This window comes from Pollachius pollachius (assembly GCF_949987615.1).
Source record: "Pollachius pollachius genome assembly, chromosome: 4".
Taxonomy (NCBI): domain Eukaryota; kingdom Metazoa; phylum Chordata; class Actinopteri; order Gadiformes; family Gadidae; genus Pollachius; species Pollachius pollachius.
The window spans coordinates 8,236,225-8,256,673 of NC_136937.1; the positions used below are offsets into that span (position 1 = coordinate 8,236,225).

The window sequence follows — 20,449 nt, forward strand, 5'->3', positions numbered from 1 at the left end:
TAGCATTTGTACGCACACAGCAGCTGTGTTTCAGGCTATATAAAGCAGTTCAAAATATACCGTAGTGACATCAGAAGTGGGGGCCTCCTCTCGGACGTATGATGAATGCAGTTGGTACAGTCCACTTGGTAGGTTGATCTAGCAGTCACACATCTCTGGGTGGACCGTGGCCGATCCCACTTGTAACGTCACTACAAGATAATCACCAACACGCCCGGATCGATACTTCATATTTGGTACGGTTTAATATCTAACAGCCAAACCCAACACAAACCAGTAAAATAAATAACGGAAAAAACATAACGGGTTAATGTTTTCCTCAAAGGCTTTGTTTTCGTTTTTTATTTTATTCTAAATTTACAAGTTAGAAAAGTCCCCTCCCCTCCCTCCCCCAACCTAGAACTGTTATGAAAGTTAATGCACAGATGCAAGGGGGTAGGAACCGGGGGGGACGTGTCCCCTCCAATATCGGACACAGGCGCATTTGTCCCACCTAAAAATGATACCGGATCTGTCAGGTTTCCGATGTGTCCCCCAAACTCATTCCTACGCCCCTGCACAGATGTATTATACAACTTAGTGTACTGATTTTTTTTTCTTTTTAGGGTAATCGTATAGGCATGGAGGTGGCGTGGCTCGGGTCAAGGCTTCAACAGATTGAGACGACAAACTGAATAAATAGAAAGTGCCATCCTTAGCAAGTGGGAGTCAAACCTCTCCATTCTACAAGTTAATAAAAAAAAATCGATTAAAAAACATAAAGATATCCTTAAGATGTGGCTGGGGAAGGGGTGAGGGTTAGGGGTGTGTGTGCGCACCGTGCAGTGCCGTCGTGGAAGAGTGCATCGGTGCAAACGGACAGGAGATTGTGCGCTTGCTTTACAGCGCCGATCCAAACCGTACGCGGACGTATCCCACCGTTTGTCTTTGAACCGTCAACACGTAAAGAGTCACCACAGAGAAGCGTCGCACACACACAGAGACCGGAGACAGTCACCGCAGATGATCCACATTGTTGTGTTTCGTCGTGGATGACACAAAAATAACACCCCACACATGTTTCTCCACGAGTGCACTTTTCAGCTTGCGCGTTTAGTAACAGCGTCTTATCCATAGCCATGGATAAAAACAGAAGTAAAAAACAGTTGAAAGCTTCCGGTAGTTTTTCCATTTCATCTAATGTCACCTGTAAGCTGCGAATAACTGCATGCGGTGAAAAGGTAGACCCTCCGAGCACTTATTAATTAGGAGTGATAAATACATAGAGCAGCTTCCGCCCAGGGAACCGTTCCCCCCTCGCGCTGGGGGATGCGCAAGCATTCCTGTTTGGCATTGTCACAGGAAGCGCAGGTCTGACCAGTCACCTGGCCTCCAAAATAAAAGCCCTGTGGGGATTGATTATCGTGGTTCCATTAGATTCGTACATTGGCCCAAACCTCCCTCCCCCCATAACGCCCCACCAGATCTTTTCACACTCCAAAACCGCCGTTTCTCGTTCTCACCGTCAAAAAAAAAAACGCCCCCTCCTGGAGAAAAAAAATAAATACAGAAAAACCATCCAAGAAAGAAAAAGAACACAGAACCAAACACAAACCGGCAAAGAAAAAACAACCAAAACATAACTCAAACAATCTGCCACTTGCTCCTCAAACTCCTCCTCCCGTCACTGGCAGTGGCAGCAGAGAGGACACAGTCTGCCCGCCGCCGCGCGGGCGACATCAAAGAGGCCGCGGCGGAGGCTCCGCCCCCACGGAGGTGGAGCGCAGGCCGCGCTCCCGCAGCTCCAGGCGCTCCAGCGCCACGTCCAGCGGCATGACGTCCACGCAGCCCATGGCGCCGAAGCCGGCAAAGTCTCTGCGGCCCCCCCCCCTCCTCCTCCTCCCCCGAGGAGGAGGAGGAGGAGGAGGAGGAGGAGCCGTCGTGCATCAGCGTGGACAGCAGCAGCTCCTGGACGAAGAAGCTGTGGTCGGCGCGCTCCGCCTCCGCCCGCTGCCGCTCCGCCTCGCACTGCTTGGGCTCGCATAACCTGGAGGGCGGGGGGCCGGGTTACAGGGGCCGGAGGGCGTGTGTGTGTGTGTGTGTTAAATGTTTGTGTGTGTTAAGTGAGTGTCTGCATGTGTTAAGTGTGTGTTAAATGTGTGTGTGTGTGTGTGTGTGCGCTTAGTGTGTGTGTGTGTGCCGTGTGTGTGTGCCGTATGTGTGTGTGCGAAGTGTGTGTGTGTGCCAAGTGTGTGTGTGTGTGTGTGTGCGCTAAGTGTGTGTCTGTGTGCTAAGGGTGTGCTAAGTGTGTGCTAAGTCTGTGTGTGTGTGCGCCAAGTGTGTGTGTGCTAAGTGTGTTTATGTGTGAGCATGTGTGCGCGTGCCGGGAGGCGCACCCCACTCACCGCGCTAACAAGAACTGGGAGGCGCCGTGGCAGTTGGCGTTGTGGTTGCTCTCCCCGGGGGCGTGGTCGTGGGTGAGGATGGCGGCGGAGGCGGCGGCCGGGTGCGGCGGGTTGGGCAGGGCGGTGGCGGCGGCTGAGCCGATGCTCCCCGGGTTGTGGTGGTGCCCGCCGCCGCCGCCGCCGTGGTGGTTGTTGTTGTGGTTGCCGCGGCGCGCGGCGTGGCGTGGCCCGCCCGCCTCTAGCTGCTGCCGGGCGGCCTGCGCCTGCTGCCGCTCCAGCTGCAGCTGCATCTGGAGCTGCTGCAGCTGGGAGGCCGAGGGCCCCGCCGCGTTGATCTGCCCGCCGGCCGCACGCCGCACGCCCGACAGCTGGGACAGCAGCTCTGTGGGGGGGGGAAGGAGGGGGTCGAGCACAGTGACACAGGCCTCTGCGTTGTCTGCGTTATGGCCTTCCGTCACCAAACAGAGCGCTCAGCCAACACGGGGAAACGCACCGCGAGGAACATTAAAAGGATCCATCGCGGACGACCAGACTGACTGGAGTTCACAGTCTCCGAGTGGGCTGGCGCCTAAGCAACAAGTACACTGCCGGGATTAAATAGTATAAGTAGCAGCTCAGCTTATCTATCCATCCATCCATCAAAAACACTTGATAAAGCCTCTCTGATTTAGAGGGTTTATTTATGGGACTAGAACATATTTACTACCAACAGGGCTGTGTTATGGGACAATGAATTTTTTTACTACTAAAAGGGCTGTGTAATGCATTTATGGGCCTACATAGACTGCATTTACTACTAACAGCACTGTGTAATAGACTGCACTAATAGGTAGGGCTGGGTAAAAATATCGATTCATCAATGCACTGCAATTTATTTGTTCTCCATTCAATTTCTTTTCAGAATTTTTTTGAAATCGATTATTTCCATAAAAAAAGAAAAAATAAAGAAGCTAACTCAGTCATTGTAAACTTGAAGCGATTATGCCTAAATGTACATGCCCTTTTACATTTGTCCATGTTATGATAATTACTTTAATGCAGCAAGTTTAGCTCAGGAACAATAATATACAATGGTGTATTCCCTTTTTGCTAGTTAAAGCACAATGAAATGGTTAATTCATTTTGAAATGGTTAATTTTAAATAATATTTAGGTATTTTTGTCATCTGCACGTATTATTGAATCGATATCGAAGCAATTGGATCAATATCAAATCGAAATCAAATCGAATCAAGACCTAAAGAATCAAATTGAATTGAATTGTGAGGTACCTGGCAATACCCTATAATACTTATAATACTTAATAGGACTTTGTAAACTATAAGAACTACTAGCAGGGCCGTGTAATGACACTGCTTTAACTACTAGCAGGGCTGTGTAATGACACTGCTTTACCTTACTAACAGGGCTACAAACTGCATTAAAAGAGTACCTGCAATGGGGTCCATGACCTCCCGGTTGCTTGGGGTGTAGGTGGAGCTCTGCGCGGTGGTGGAGGAGGACAGGCCCCCCGTGGAGCCGCTGGTAAAGTGCATGTTGGTGCGCCGCGCCCGGGGCCCGCCCAGCCCGCGGCCCGGGTGGAACATCCGCCGCACGTGCCGCACGCTACTGGACTCGTCGTGGGAGGCGGTCGCTAAGGACTCGAGTCACTATCGCCACGGCAACGATCAGCCGATTCAGAAGCCGAGCCGCCCCGATGGGGCGGTACATCGCTCGGGACATTTATCAAGCACGGGTTGTGATCGATACAAAACGGATAATTGAGTTTTCATTGGCTGCTCAGTGGGCACGGCCAGCTAAACGAGCCCACTTTGGCTTGTGGTGCCATCATTTATGGGATTTTATAGACTAAAGCATTACTCAAATAAATAATTGATGCATTAATGACTTGAGTTGCTGCCCTAATACAGTGCCTGGCTTATGTAGAAAAAAAAGAAGAAGTCAAAGCATCTAGTGGGCTTCAGGCACATCAGCAAGCAGCGCACAGGAAGGATATAACATCTCTGGGCGCCCTGTGTTCCAGTGTGAGATGGGCGGTGAAGTCATCGGTCACATGGTTGGGGTCCCCTCCTGGCAACGCTGCACATATGGGGCAGATCTAAAAACGAGAGAGAGAGAGTTAGAGAGACTAAGAGAACGCGTTGAGTCTAGGGTGGGAGAAATGTTCCTTCAGAATGCGCTGAGGCATACTGAGGAGCTGATATGGAGGAACAGGGAGGATCAGTGAGGTTGAAGAATCTAGGTCTGAGGCAAAAGGCGTATTTAATGGTGAAATATAGACTGGGCTCAGTTTATATGCACACAGAGTGTACTTAAAAATACTTAAAAGTATTTTAAAATATACTCGCAGTTTAGCATTTGTCCATTTCACAGACACAAACCTCATTATAAAACGCAATAAAGTAATCAAAAAAGGAAACTAGTTACAAGGTGCAAAATGAATCCAAACGGGCTCTATTCAAACATTGAGATCAATTTCATTTGGGGGGGAAAAAAAAAAAGGGATTTAACATAGTATTGTGTGGGAGTACGGCAGTCCAAGGAGCCCTCACCACTTCGGTGGAGGTTTCTGCGTGCTCGGATGAGACGTGCTCCTGCAGGGAGGTCTCGGTGTAGCCCATCCTCCCGCAGTAGGGACAGGTGAAGGACTGGGGCTGCTCCACAGAGAAGTTGTCCCCTCCGTAATACAGGTCTGGGACGATAGAGGGACACAAGCTTGTGGGTTTACCACCCCAGCCCATTTGAAATAATAGATGCGTGCGGTACATCGTCGGTCGGCACATCACGACAGAGCCACATCTGTCTTGGTTTTCCACTTTGTGTGCATGGCTTGGCAGAAGCTTAAGCTGTCATTATTATGTTCTTTGGTGGCAAATTGTTTTTAGTCCTTTGATCGGTTTTTAATTTATCTTCATTACCCAAATACAAGATTGATAAGAATAGTTTAGTCTTTAATATTTATATAATGTTGAAATTGAGTAACACACGTAATTAGATTTATGTGTATAGTATGTAGCGTTTCTATGAATGACATATAGCCGAATTGGGCTAAGATGCATCAAAGCAATGGCTAAGTATTGCAGAGGAAGAGCAGGTAAACGACTAAATGATGAAATGATATCAGTGACAATGAAAAATCGAAACAACAATCCTGACCTGAGACTTTCTAGTTTTATACAAAAAGTATATATACATAATATATAAACAGTTACTGATGCTTACGGCATATTCCATAGTAAGAGCACTTTAAGAAAAGCTCTTATTTTACCACAGGATTGACGTTGGTTAGCCATTACAAGCCATTTTAAACCTTACCGACCTTAGAGACAACCCAAGTGGCAGTGTCCCACCCAGTTGTTCGGAGGACACTGCCACTTCTGATGTCACTCTGTGTTGCAGTTTAGGCCAGCAGCAGCCACAGTAAGAGACGCGGCCACTGCCGGTGCCATGCTACGTCTAGCCAGGCTCCTACCGTAGTCTACCCTGGTTAGTATGCACTGCATGGGGTGCTCTGCGGTGTGCCTGGTGGTCGTAGCACCGCCCTCGTAGCACGAAGCACACAGGTCGTAGTCGTAGCAGATCAGACACTTGAAGCGTCTCCCTCGGAAGTTCCCTTTCAAACATGCATCACAGCTCACACCTGCGGAAGGACAGACGACGAGAACATGTTCAGTGATCTGATGCTAGGCTGTGAACAAAACATCATGTGTGGGCTGATACACAGCGATATGCTCTTAACATTTAAGAAGTTGCAAGTTGCAATAAAACTAAAGAGCTAGATAGTTTTTGGGTATGTTGTTTAAACTTGCGTATTGGACTTTAATCAAGACTAGTATTACTTTGAACAAACTATTTTCGCATTGATTCTACCAAAAGTTTATCTATTTGTCCGTCAGCACTTTAACAGAGCTGTGGCAATCCAAGGAACACTGGCGAGTTGACCTGTTAATCATTTGTTTATGCTTATTTGTTAGCTGGCAATGCATTTAGTGTGAACACAGTATGGACTCGTTTAGCTCAAATATGAAGTAATGGAAAACCTTCTGGGCCCCTGGTGTTAAATTGTTCACTGGTAGTTAGCCTGTCAAGGCCTAGCACTTTGTGTCTTGAGGACATTCATTCTCTTTACATATATAAGTAATACAAGTCTACCTCACCTGACAGGACCTAAAGACATTGAACTAGAAGCATTAATAACTAACAGAACTGAATCATGATATGTATGACAAACAGAATTAACTGTCCTGGTCAACTTCTAAACCTTCTTTCCTGGTACACATCACAACCTACTGTCGTTGTAACGTTACACATCACAGACTACTGTCCTGGTAAGTTACAAATCAGAGCCCACTGTCCTATTAATGTTACACATCAGAGCCTAGTGTCCTGTTAATGTTACACATCAGAGCCTACTGTCCTATTAACGTTACACATCAGAGCCTACTGTCCTGTTAACGTTACACATCAGAGCCTAGTGTCCTGGTAACGTTACACAGCATAGCCTACTGCCCTGTTAATGTTACACAGCAGAGGCTACTGTCCTGGTAACGTTACACATCAGAGCCTACTGCCCTGGTAACGTTATACATCAGAGCCTACTGCCCTGTTAACGTTACACATCAGAGCCTACTACCCTGTTAACGTTACACATCAGAGCCTACTGTATTGTTAATGTTACACAGCAGAGCCTACTGCCCTGTTAACGTTACACATCAGAGCCTACTGTCCTAATGTCCTGGTAACGTAACACATCAGAGCCTAGTGTCCATGGACAAATCAGTACCTGCAGTCCTTGAGCCCATTAGAACCTACTGTCCTGGTATACAAGAGCCGAGCAGTCACTTTAAACTGCGGAACTACAGCGGACTTATTTGCGTTGTCATACGTTAGCTTGTCCGCTAGCCTCGGAAAGGTTCTTGGTGGTGGCTCCAGCTATGTGCTAGCACCGTTAACTCAGGATAAGTGCTAGCACCCACCACCGTTAGCTCAAGCTAAGTGCTACCACCGTTTGCTCCGGCTAAGTGCTAACAACGTTAGCGCAGGCTAAGTGCTAGCTCTGTTAGCTAATGATCCTGTAGAGAAGCTGGATGGAGTAGACTAGAGACACCAACCGGGACAGCACCGGTTTGTAATGACTATGATTATAACGACAACGACTTTGAAAATGATCATGATAAGGATAATGTCCACGATAATAACACTTCTATCTGTTGCCAGACGGCTCGTTTTAGAACCAGCCTCGTTTGACCGGTGGTCACAACTACGAGTCATGGACAAACGTTACAGCTCGTGCGTGCCGAGCGGCCACGTTACCAGGTTACACTCACCCTCATGTCGGGACATCCTACAGCCGGAGACACGGCGCCCCTCGGCTCCCCAGGATGAGAATGAGGAATACGAAGCTGTTCAGAGGTACAACTCAAAGGCGGGCTACCTCGCCTCCTGTCTGGCAAGATGGATCCCTTCGCTTCCCCTGCCGTCTGTCATCTAAAGTACTGCGAAACGACACTAGGGGGGGATGTTTACAGGACGCTGCTCAAGATCGAGTGTATTATGTCATTTTTCTAAGGTACTGCTATATGTGCAGCTGGGCTGATGCACACACACACACACACACACACACACACACACACACACGCACACACACACACACACACACACACACACACACACACACACACACACACACACACACACACACACAGGAGGACCCTTACTAATGACAAATAGGGCTATACACAATACTCACACAAACAAACAAATTATTGCAACATACACAAAATGGCGAGTTGGAAGGGAGTGGAAGAACCAGAGTGAAAAGGAATGCTGGAAAGGGAATTAAAAAAAAGCAGGCAATTGGGATTTGATAACAACATAAATGCCCACATTTTCCCAAATCGTAAAAATCACCACAGACATACTCATAAAAAATCTTTATTTTTTTCTGCATCAGACTCAGTTCAGTTTTTTCATGCTGATGAGAAAGCATGACAAACCAGTGCATTACAATGATAACTTCACAGCAGTGTAGAGCATTGGGAATCTCAACAATAACATTGGACTTCATTCTTAACCTGCAAGACCTTTGCCTTGAGGCATCTTAGCCCACTTTGGCCACACACCGTCCCTAGAAACGCTACATATTCTACATGTATATTTTATATGTGCTTGATTTCAACAGTGGAAAGTTAAACTTGACTTATCTTATAAAATTCAGTATTAAAATAATGGCTGTCTCCTTCTTGGATTTTGGTTTTAGCTGTTGAATATCGGTATCGAAGATTAAACAAGAGAAGGGTTTAAAACTGAATCACTACCAAACATCGTAAAATTACTTCACCAAAGTTTCACCAACTGCAAAGCTGTGCAAACAAACTGACTGATAAAATGGGGTTGTGTGCCAAATATAAGGTGATTTGTGTCATTAAAATGCAAATCTCTGCGACGAGAAGATGTGGATCATAAAACAACTGCTGGTGAACAGTGATAGATAATTATCAGAATTTACCTTACAAATAATACAAAAAATTTGGATATGCTCATACCCACCTTTATAGGTAGGAATATTCTTTGTTAATCCACAGCACACATACGTTTTGCTCTTCTTTTTTTTGTCAATCAGACTTGGACATGATATTCATTGAAATTAACAAACGTCACAAATAACATATACCGTAAATAATATAAGATGATGGGAAATAGTGGAATCACACCCTCTTTTTTCATTTATCTTTGACTACAGAATTAACAGAATCAGAATTTATCTAAAAATAAGAATGATATTTACATAGTTTTGTAGCACGTGAAATGCTTATATCTGCCTAACAAGTCTTGTATACAATAAAATATTCTTAATCATTCTCTTATCATGGTATCACCTGAGCAATATCTGTCCATTTTCAGGACCAAGAAAGTCGGTGAATAAGTTGTAAAAAAACAGTTTTGTCTTAAATAATGAGTTGTGGCAAACACACTTTGTACATTTAAAGCTTTACATATTTGAGCATCCATTTGCATTTACAGTACAATCAAAGATATATATATATATTTTTTCAAAGGTGCAGTCTGTTGGCTATCTATATCCCAAGTAACCAAAACGATAATTACAGACAAAGTTAATACAAGATTATTAATATTTTTTCCTGCTTTACAAATCAACTTAGTTAAAATGGTATAAAAAATAAAAGCATACATTCTGCACCTTGACTTTGTGAAAAAAATAAAACGTTGTGAAAATCAGTGTAGAAATCCAACATTAGGAATAAGAGGATGAGGAATTTGTCATATATAAAATGGCTAACCTTAAGGAACAAAATTTGTAAAAGGCTGAAATGAACAGTGTTTCAATTAAAATATCAAAGCAAACCTAATACAGGATTCTAAACAACCTCTGTTTAGTTTAGGACATTGGTATTTTACATGTATAATTTAGTTTAGAACATTAGGGTATTCTACATGTATTAATGTCTATCTAGCCTTTACAAATCACCAGATAAATGTTTGATCCATTAAGCCCACTTACATATCATTTCTCAGAATCATCTCTTTGCTGTTCTTAAGATAGCAACATAATATACATATATAAATCATTTTGAAACTGTTGTTGAGGGTGGATGATTTAAACACCTGAGTATATGTTTTATTTCAATAGCAGTTTAGTTAATTAGATGTGTATGCAACTATTGGTGACATTAGTGCAACAGCTATATCTTTACAAGCAATGTGGTTTGTCAAAGCGATTCTTGGCACCCACCAGCTACATCTCATCTCCCCTTGTATACTTTACCATTCTTTCCTAATTTTAGAACTGACCGGAGGTTGATGGTGAGAGTAAATGCTGACTAAGTTTCAACCGCATCTTCAAATAATAGGAGAAAAAAAACAAACGTGTATTTAGCCCGGTGACGTGAATCTGCGGGGAGACTACGACATACATCAAATTGAACAATCAAGAAGACATTTCTTTTTTAATCTTACCAGACTATTGGGATTGTCCTTATATGGCTATTGTTGGGGGGACACCACTCCTTTGCCCAGGCGTGAGTGAGTGGAAGTAGTCAATCGCCTGTACAGTCTGTGTCTGTCTAAACACCAGTGAGGCAGATGTGTGACCTAACGAAGACATATTATACCACCAGGTGTGAGTTTGATTATCCTTACAAGCCGTTTCGAAAATCTGCCCCATATGACATCACTAGCGGGCGTGTCCACCTAGATCTGTGCTGGATAGATGAGCAATGTTTACTTCAGTCCACTGGGTAGGCTGGTAGACCGATCTATCCAGCGTAGATCTAGGCGGACAGGCCCACTAGTGATGTCATATGGGGCAGATTTTTCGAAACGGTTTGTAGGCTAATCACACTCACACCTGGTGGTATAATATGTCCCCTTTAAAGCATGTTACGCAGTCCGTCCAGCTGCTGATTTTGTAGGCCTACTTCTATTGTCTGTGTGGCCCGGTAACCTTGGCCCACCGAGTGCTGGCCTCTGGTCACCACTCAGTCCATCATGTCCTCCTTCCTTTTCTCCAGACTTTTCCTCTTGAAGAAGTTCAACTGGGAAAAGCAGGCAAACCCAGTTACAGAACCATAGACGCAATATATATTCTCATTGCATGCAATCAAGAATCTTTGATAAGCTGTTTCTAGAGTACCTCGAGTATTTTCAAATTTTTGTAATTCAATACAATCATTTAGAAGAAAACACCCTGGCATACACTTTAACCAGTTTAGCTCAATTGACAGACCATGGTATTGTCGGGGCTCAGAATATATGCATTCATGGTACTGAAAGGGCCATATATTGTATACATAACGGTATACACATTTATATTTACCTTCCATAGTGCGAAGATGACCAGTGCAAGGATAAGCAGTCCTATCAGGATGCTGATCAGAATTATCCACCAAGGGATCCCTCCTACGGCCTCCTTGGACATCTGGATTTTCACCTGGAACCCAGGTTAGCAGACACGCGAGAACACATACATTAAACACACATACACACACACGTGCGGATGCAATAGACACAAATATATATGGTGTGAGTTTACTTACAAACAATAATTTTTTTCTTATTTTTGAGATGACAAAGACGTAAACACCACACTGTGCTTGTAAGAGGAAGAAAACCGTTACTTACATTCCGGGCATTGTGGTCACTGGTCAGCAAAAATAGAGGATCCCGGGCTTTAAGGGTACCATTCACCATCATGTATAAGCTGGAAAACTCAGCCTTTAAAGCAAAAAACACTTAACACTTAAAACGCTTCAGAACTCATGAGGAGACATTAAAAAAAAACAAAAACACATATACCGTATTTTCCGCACTATAAGGCGCACTTAAAAGCCGGTAATTTTCTCAAAAAACGACAGTGCGCCTTATAATCCGGAGCGCCTTATATATGGATCAATTGGTTAATTGGTTGATCCATACTGGTTGTAAACGGCGCTCTGTCAAAATGTTTCAGTATGAAAAACCAATAAAAACAATTTAATAATAATAATAAAATGTTTCACTACGACTACGATAAAGCCACACCGCTTGCTGCGTTACGGCTATCGTAGTCAGTGCACACAGCATTTTACTGCGCTTACTCACGGAAGGTCACACTATACGATCACAGAGCCAGGAAATCGGGCGGAAGACTGGCCACACTACAAGATTCGAGGGTGCGATGCTCTACTTTGTATCATTCACGTTTGCAAGATATTTAAAAAATCTAAGGTTTGGAACTGCGTAATTGTGTTTTACTTTTTTGTCATAAAGGTTCCAGTTTTATATCTGCTAAATTGCGTTGCGAGTGACGAGCTATACAATTAGCACAGCTCCATCTAGTGGATGCATAACGCATCCCCAGTCAAACGTTTGACTGCAGTATCTTCTATGCTATGCGCTTTATAATCCGGTGCGCCCTATTTATGAAAAAAGTTCTAAAATAGGTCATTCATTGAAGGTGCGCCTTATAATCCGGTGCGCGTTATAGTGCGGGAAATACGGTAATATATATATATATATATATATATATATATATATATATATATATATATATATATATATATATATATTTCCCATTGATGATTTTTTTTTTTTAATATGTGTATACATCTGCTTACCTTGATAAAGGTGGGTTTCCACACTCTAAACGTGACGTTGACCTCACTGGTAACGGCCTCAGAGATCATGCAGTCAAAGAACCTACAACGGATGGTCCCACAGCTCTGTAACAGTCAACCAGGCATGTTGGTCACAACAACAACAACATGCAAAGTGTACTTCATTCATATAACCAGACAAAGGACTCACCACAAGGTAAGCGCTCAGTGTTTCTTTTGCCGTTTTGACCGTATGGGTCCTAGAGCCGATCTGTTCTGGGTTGATCTGATTGTCAGCATTACATGTGATCTGTGAGAGGGAGAGACAGGGAGACAGAGAGAGAGAGAGAGAGAGAGAGAGAGAGAGAGAGAGAGAGAGAGAGAGAGAGGAAGAAAGAGAGAGAGAGAGAGAGAGAGGAAGAAAGAGAGAGAGAAAAAAGGAAGACAGAGAGAGAGAGAGAGAGAGACAGAGAGGGACAGGAAAAAAAGAGAGAAGGGGAGAGAGAGGGAGAAAGGGAGGGAAAGCCCTGATCAACACCCAAAACCATTGCCTTGCGTATCATCGCCACGACAACACAGACGTGTCGTGAGTGCGGGATGTACACGTGCAAAAGCATGCTACGTACGTGGGGGCTGTAGGTGACGTGGGTGAGGTAGAGGAGGAAGTTGTTCATGGGGGACAGGTAAGGGTAGGTGATGGTCAGCTTCAGCGGAGGGGTGGCCACCTTCAGCGCCTTCTCCACCTGTTGGGGACAGACGGGGGATGCAGATAACATGAGAGATGAGAGGAGAGACAGGACTGGACACAGCTATGAGAGATATGGTAGAGGTACAAATAGGTCACGTTCTCGTTAGGATTCTCTGTCCACTGCATGATCATTATTCCCAATGGCTACTATTAACATCCAACGTGACGTAAAGGGATTATCTTTAGGTTCATGACTGTGGAGTGTGTGTGGATGATGGCTGGTTTAAGCAGCCCCACCTGGCCTGAGTCAGACTGATTGGACTCAGGGGCTGGGTGGAGCTGCACACCGGTTGCAATTTAGCAAACAATGTTGCAATCAATTGAGCAATGAGTGTGCACAGGTTAAACCAGCCATCACAACACAGACAAAAGGCTGATTCATACCTCCGGATCAGGACGAAATTCGTCTGTCCATACCAAACGTTGTCTCTGGGACTACCCTTCATACCTCCGTCCGGTTTCACTGTTGTTATGTATGTTACGCAATGCATCCTCTAGAGGGCAGTGACTGTCGTGTCGCAAATTACCGGCATCGACAATCGCAAACATGGCATCTGTAGAGAAGGTGATTTTGCTTTGTGTCATCTGAAATCGGCAAAAAAAAGGCGCAAAAAGTGTAGGCTTACGCGGCGGTGGTATGTGACACCCCTCACCAACCTGCAGATGCTCTCCTCAAAATGTTGCGCCATTTTTAAATGACCAGTTACAACTCATTGCCAAAGCAGGCGAACAATAAAATAAAAAGGTCAGGTGTATAGTATAATATAAGCATAAAATGTTAAATACAATATATATACATATCAGATATTATACTGCTCTATCTATTTTCGCGACTGGTTGAACTTCTGAGTCTATACTTCCGCCTCGATTTCCGTTTCTATTGCTCCGTTTCTCCCGGAGCAGTCCAGATTCGTAAGCTCAGAGGTGAATGACCCACTGACGGACGAAACGACCTCCGGGACCGGACGAAAGGGTTCCTATCCGTATTTACCGTAGGGTGTGAATGGGCCTTAAAGGAGAGATCTCCTGTATCAGAACATGGATGATCATTGTATACAAACATTTCAAATAACCGGCTTTTTACACCAACACCCTGTATCCTTGTCTGGAGGGGCCCAGTAAAAGTCACCTATGTGGCATGTAGCATGGACATTGTTACAATGACATTCAGCTTCACCTTACAGGTAGACAGTGGGTCCACCTTTGGGCTGGGCCATTGAGACCAAAGTGATCGTTCGGGCACCGATTCTTAATAAGGTGTGTTTAGTTTTCATGAATCCAATTTAAACGTGGAGCTAAAGGGGTTCCTTCGTCCTACCGTGTATGTGATGGTGAGCTCCTTCCCTATGGCGCTGGTGTGGTTGAAGACGGCCGGGTACTGTTCGCCCTCCTTATATACGATGTGATCGTCCTTCGGCCTCCTAAACAACATACAGAGGACGGCTGTTACAGTTTTTTCAGATGTGATTTCTTAAGGTGCAGAGTTAGGCGTGAGGGTGCCCACAGATTAGACTGTGGACAGCAGAATGGATTGTATTTATTTTTCTCTGCTACTCACACTGAGAATATGAGCCCCGCTTCATACTTGACAGGGATTTTGATTTTCACCATGTTGTCGCCCAAGGTCGAAGGGGATTCGTCACTATCGCTGTTGTGGGGAAATTTGAAATGTACTTTATATTATCGCCTGTTTATCACAAACTATGTATCTTTTTTTCTAAAGACAAAGAAATTATTGTGTGTTTGTGCTTCTTATTTCATTCAATTGTATTTTTTGCATGATGTACAGAAAGTTGAAGTGATAATATTATAAGCTCTCACCTTGTAGCCGTTACATTTATTTGAATCTCTGCTCCAATATGCTCAGGGGTGACTTCAAACGTAAGTTTAAAATGCTCCTGTGAGACGTGGCAAAATAAAAAGTTCTGTAAGCATAATGCATTCTGGGTCGCGGTGGATGTGGTGCACAAGGATAATACCAGACCTCTGCGTTGCTGGCCAGGAAGGGATACCCCACAGCACACTCTAACCGAGTGTGGTTCAGATTGCACTCCTTGATGTCAGGCTGACAAAACACAAAGTGAAACGCATCATGACAACATGATTACAAAGAACATGCTTAAAGGGCCCCTATTTTAACCACCAGGGGACACTATAATGAACCATTACGAGCCATTTCAAAATCTAAGAAACCCTTTGTGACATCGCAACGTGGGGGTGTTCAACTGGCTATAATGTATATTTGCATGGACACTCCCATTTGTTCATTCACAAATGGCCATATTTCAAAATGGCTTCTAAAGGCTCAACAACATGACACCCATTGGAAAAATAAGAGGCCCTTTTAAACATTTCTGCTTTGGACATGATGCAGACAAGAAAAATGAAATCCTCACCTCTACTTTGACATAGTTGATGTTCTGGCTGAAGTTCACTATAACCTTGGTGTTGTATGCATTGTCTTTGCTGTTTTTAACATCAACAGACACAGTAATCTTCTCCTTGTACACTTTAATCACCATTCTGAAGAGAAGCGAGGATGTTATATTGTCAATATTTAAGTCATTATAATTCACGTGTGATTCATATTTTCTGCCTCAAGGGGGCAGTCATATGCTATTTAAGTCAAGTACGGCTGACGATAATAAATAATTAATATCACAATAACCATGCGTGGTTTTACATGTCCCTCATGTCTCGTAATTCAATAAGACTTCATATATCCATTTCATGCCGATAAAAATACCATTTAATACCATTTAAAGACTATAAACCGTAAAAATTAAATTATGGCCCAGCCCTACATATCGGCAACATTATGTGAGAAAATCCATAGAGATAGCACTCACTGATTGACACTTGACTCTGCTTTAAGAGACAGGTCCGCAATGCACTTCGCATCTACTCCGCAGTCCACTACAGGAATCTGAAACACATCATTTAAGCAATATTTTCTTATATTTCAACAGAATAAAAAAACATGCTCGTTCCTAACTGAATTTTTCATAATAAAGGGTGCAACCATAGTTATAAATATATAAATCTATAAAACTATATATTCATTATATAAATATATAATATATTTCTTTCTCTCTCTAGCTGTGCATATCGCTTTTAGGTCCTCTTCCAAAAGCCGTGGCGGTAACTGGGTAACTGTTTACTAGATCACATATAACTAACTCTTCACAACAATTATCTGGCAACACTTAATTTTCTTGTTGTCGGGCTCACTATGTGTGTGGGAGTTTCCTCGTGTGGGAATAAGCCTGTAACAGATAGACTCCGCACTGCAGGATGGTAAACAGCTGCTGTGGATTTTAGAACCTTAGGGGAAGTGTTTAGTGTGTTGGAATATTCCCATTTTCCCAGCGTAGTTAAGATGCTTGGAACAAGAACTTTATGTTTGCACTCATGGGTTTGAACAACAGTACATTAGCAGTTTGGGGATGATGGTTGGATTGCTGTTTCTTTTGGAGTCAAATAAAGAGATATATATATATATATAGAGAGAGAGAGAGAGAGAGAGAGAGAGAGAGAGAGAGAGAGAGAGAGAGAGAGAGAGAGAGAGAGAGAGAGAGAGAGAGAAAGAGAGAGAGAGAGAGAGAGAGAGATAGAGGGCCAGTGAGAGAGAGACAGAGAGGGAGAGAGAGAGAAAGCTAGATAGAGGGCCAAGAGAGAGAGGGCCAGAGAGAGAGAGAGAGAAAGAGAGAGAGAGAGAGAGAGAGAGAGAGAGAGAGAGAGAGAGAGATTGAGAGAGGGCCAGTGAGAGAGAGACGGAGAGGGAGAGAGAGAAAGCTAGATAGAGGGCCAAGAGGGAGAGGGCCAGAGAGAGAGAGGGGGAGGGAGAGACAGAAAAAGAGAGAGAGAGAGAGAGAGAGAGAGAGAGAGAGCAGGGGAGAGAGAGGGATATGTTATCTTACAGTTTTGTTGATGGAGGTAGGCAGGTTCGCGTCCAGGACTGGCCCCTGGTCCTCATTGGCCAAGCCAAATACAAGGGAGACCATGATAGGGTCCCGGAAGTCTGGCCTGGCCTATGAGTCAGAATGGAGGAGAAAGTGCATTACACAATAGGAGGAAGGGAGTGGATAAAACACAAAAGTTAAAAAAACATGTTTACTGATTAAATTGAATTCAATTAATTACAGAATTTGATTTGATGGCTAGAACCTTCTTTATCTTTCTACCTCTAAAATGTGCACTATATGTGATATTTTGATGCAAGTAATAGTGTGCCAAAACACTTTCAAACACACAAAAAACACAAGCGTCAAGAGCAGTTCTTGAAGTGAAACCACGTCTTGTGCTGTCGATGCATAGACATGAAGAAGATGAAACATGTGTGAATGTGGGCCCGGGAGAGGACAAAGTCACTTACCGATATCCTGAACTGCTCCGTGAAACACATCCTGTCTTTCATGGAGGCATTCCTGGAGATCCTTCTCTTATCCTCCGGGCCTGTGAACGACGCTCTGGCCTTGGCCCGCAGGGCGTCCAGGGTCAGGTCGTAGCGTATTTCTGCCACATAATAATTCATTAAAAGTCATTGAAGGTGACACATTATACCACCAGGGGTGAGTGTGATTAGCCGTTACAAGCCGTTTTGTAAATCGGCCCTCTTCTGACATCACAAGTGGGCGTGTCCACTTAGATGTGTGACGGATAGATGAGCAACGTTTGCTACAGTACACTGGTTAGGGCTGGTAGACTGATCTATCCAGCACACATCTGGTGGACACGCCCACTTGTGATGTCAGAAGAGGCAGAGTTTCAAAACGGCTTGTTATGGCTAACCCCACTCACACCTGGTGGCATAATATGTCACCTTTAAAATACTTTTTTCAACAACAGCTCGCTAAACTACAAAAATGGCGTCATGCCTACCGGTGACCGTCTGGCTGGCGGCAGGCGCCCCTTTGTCAGACTTGATGCTGTAGTTGAAACACAGCTCCGTCTTGACGCACACCGCCATGCGGTCCTGGAATTCACAGTTGGTCTGTTGGAGGTTGATCTTCGAGGGGTTGAAGGTCATGTTGGCAAGAAGCTCCCCGACATCTCTTGACCTGTTGAGATGATGATGATGGTAATGGTGAGGATGAGGATAATGATGATGATGGTAATATTATAAGAATTAACCATTTATACCGATGCTAAACCTAATCATAAATGACTCAATTTTATCTAAAACAATTAATTAGCATACCTTTTAGCTGATGAAGAAGTACCTAATTAATCCCAAACTGAATAAGATGAGTGCAGATGAGTACAGGACAGTAATAACAAGAATCGAAAATAGTGTATCAATCGTTTCCTAATAGGAATGTATTTAAATCATGTCGGTTCACAGTTCAGCAGTTCAAATCCTATTTAAATCCTAAGCCTCCTGGGAGATGTAGTTTTTCACACAGCTCCGCTGAACCCCTGCCGGCAGGGCAGCCTGAGAACTTCTGTTACTGTTGACGGAGTTAGAAATGCGGTTTTGAGTAAGGCCAATGAGGGCAGTGAAGTGGGCCGGTGTCCAACTGTTAAAGGGTCTACAGCCCTGGGGGTTTTCAGGCAGAGAGATCGTTAGAAGGGTTGCTGGTTTCAATCCCAGAAGAACCTCGTGAGATACACACAGCTGTATAAGCGGCACCGAGACAGTGACAGATGAAATAGAGTAGTTGTGTGAGAATACTGGGGGTTGCGAAAAACCACTGCTACTAAGTTGTTTTATAGACGTGTTGGTGTGAACGTCTCTTTGGTTGGAGAATGTCTCTCCCACAGAGAGAGAGAGAGAGAGAGAAAGAGCGAGAGAGAGAAAGAGAGAGAGAGAGAGAGAGAGAGAGAGAGAGGGAGAAAGAGAGAGAGAGAGAGAGAGAGAGAGAGAGAGGGCCAGTGAGAGAGAGACGGAGAGGGAGAGAGAGAGAGAAAGCTAGATAGAGGGCCAAGAGAGAGAGGGCCAGAGAGAGAGAGGGGGAGGGAGAGAGAGAGAAAGGGAGAGAAAAAGAGAGAGAGGGCCAGAGAGAGAGAGAGAGAGAGAGAGAGAGAGAGAACGAGAGAGAGAGAGATCAAGGGATCAACAAAGAGAGATTGAGCGGTTGCAAGAGTTGGAGAGAAGAAGAGAGAGTTGGCGAGCGTGAGAGAGAGAGAGCGATCGCCGGAGAGAGAAAGTGAATAAAGAGGGAAGGCATCCAGCGGCCGCACCAGAACAGCGAGGCGCCTCCCAGGCCCCCGATGGTGACGTCCGTGATGCCGTCCCCGTTCAGGTCCATGACCCCGTGGATGGACTGACCGAAGAACTTCACCTTCACACCGTCTCCTCCGGCCGGGATCCTCTGCAGACAGACAGACAGACAGACAGACGCCACGTCAACACCTCTCAAACGCCCGCCCGCCTCCGAACATTCACTTTGTTACTCAAGGCTCACTTATGGTTCCACGCCAACGCAATGACCACGCAGACGCTCCACCGCAGTCGTGAACCCGTCCGGTTCTGCGTCGGGTTTTAGTGAGCCGACCAATCAGAGCCCTTGCTGCTGTCTCGCACCAACCCAAGGTTATGATTTTTTGGGAGGTGCGCGCCAGGCCCTTGCGGTGGACGCAAGTAGGGGCCGCCGGGAGCATGTAGGTCCATAAACCCCCTGGCGTTGCGTCGACGTGGAACCATAACTAAGCCTTAAATCGCACTTGTCGTTTCACCTGCACGAAGGCCTCTTTCAGGTCCCTCCCCGCTCCGTGGTAGATGTACACCGCCCCCCGGTGATCGTTCTCCAGCGGCGCACCGATGGCCACGTCGTTGAAGCCGTCCAGGTTGAGGTCGGACACGGCGGCGATGGCCGTGCCGAAGCGGGCGCCGCACGGCTCGTTCTTATTGGTGCAGCTTGCAGTGCGGGCGTTGCAGCAGGACTGATTGACAGGCCTCAGGGTGAACTGGAGCTCGAACAGGCCCGCCTCCTGAGGGGAGGGAGATTGAGGTAGAGGTTTAATGTGGAGGCTATGAAACATAACCAACCCCGCACACACACACACAGGAACACTCTCACTTGAATGCATACACACACACACACACACAAACAAAGGCACACTCACACACACACACACACACACACACACACACACACACACACACACACACACACACACACAAAGGCACACTCTCACACACACATACACACACACAAACACACACACAAAGGCACACTCAAACACCCACACACACAAAGGCACACTCACACACACACACAC

At 45.0% G+C, this 20,449-nt stretch overlaps 2 protein-coding genes across 2 annotated transcripts in view; both read right to left on the reverse strand.

Annotated features, from left to right (window-relative positions):
* Nucleotides 1-403: 403 nt before the first annotated feature.
* LOC307074634 (E3 ubiquitin-protein ligase KCMF1-like) lies at nucleotides 404-7,851 on the reverse strand. The gene is given in 8 exon segments (XM_079734875.1): nucleotides 404-1,869; nucleotides 1,871-2,026; nucleotides 2,385-2,766; nucleotides 3,816-4,002; nucleotides 4,380-4,481; nucleotides 4,936-5,075; nucleotides 5,856-6,023; nucleotides 7,711-7,851. Coding segments are annotated over 8 exon segments (1,302 nt in total). The 5' UTR covers nucleotides 7,727-7,851; the 3' UTR covers nucleotides 404-1,718.
* Nucleotides 7,852-8,301: 450 nt separating this feature from the next.
* Nucleotides 8,302-20,449, reverse strand: part of itga1 (integrin, alpha 1) — a 41,255-nt gene continuing 29,107 nt past the window's right edge. The window contains exons 14-30 of the mRNA XM_079734967.1: nucleotides 19,904-20,158; nucleotides 19,409-19,539; nucleotides 18,107-18,285; nucleotides 17,601-17,740; nucleotides 17,146-17,256; nucleotides 16,075-16,151; nucleotides 15,622-15,748; nucleotides 15,210-15,290; nucleotides 15,047-15,123; nucleotides 14,784-14,873; nucleotides 14,544-14,646; nucleotides 13,104-13,220; nucleotides 12,689-12,787; nucleotides 12,499-12,603; nucleotides 11,525-11,617; nucleotides 11,220-11,333; nucleotides 8,302-10,938 (exon numbers count right to left, since the gene is read on the reverse strand). Of these exons, the coding sequence (XP_079591093.1) occupies nucleotides 10,882-10,938; nucleotides 11,220-11,333; nucleotides 11,525-11,617; nucleotides 12,499-12,603; nucleotides 12,689-12,787; nucleotides 13,104-13,220; nucleotides 14,544-14,646; nucleotides 14,784-14,873; nucleotides 15,047-15,123; nucleotides 15,210-15,290; nucleotides 15,622-15,748; nucleotides 16,075-16,151; nucleotides 17,146-17,256; nucleotides 17,601-17,740; nucleotides 18,107-18,285; nucleotides 19,409-19,539; nucleotides 19,904-20,158 (1,956 nt within the window). The 3' untranslated portion in view covers nucleotides 8,302-10,881. The remainder of the gene's footprint in view (nucleotides 10,939-11,219; nucleotides 11,334-11,524; nucleotides 11,618-12,498; nucleotides 12,604-12,688; nucleotides 12,788-13,103; nucleotides 13,221-14,543; nucleotides 14,647-14,783; nucleotides 14,874-15,046; nucleotides 15,124-15,209; nucleotides 15,291-15,621; nucleotides 15,749-16,074; nucleotides 16,152-17,145; nucleotides 17,257-17,600; nucleotides 17,741-18,106; nucleotides 18,286-19,408; nucleotides 19,540-19,903; nucleotides 20,159-20,449) is intronic.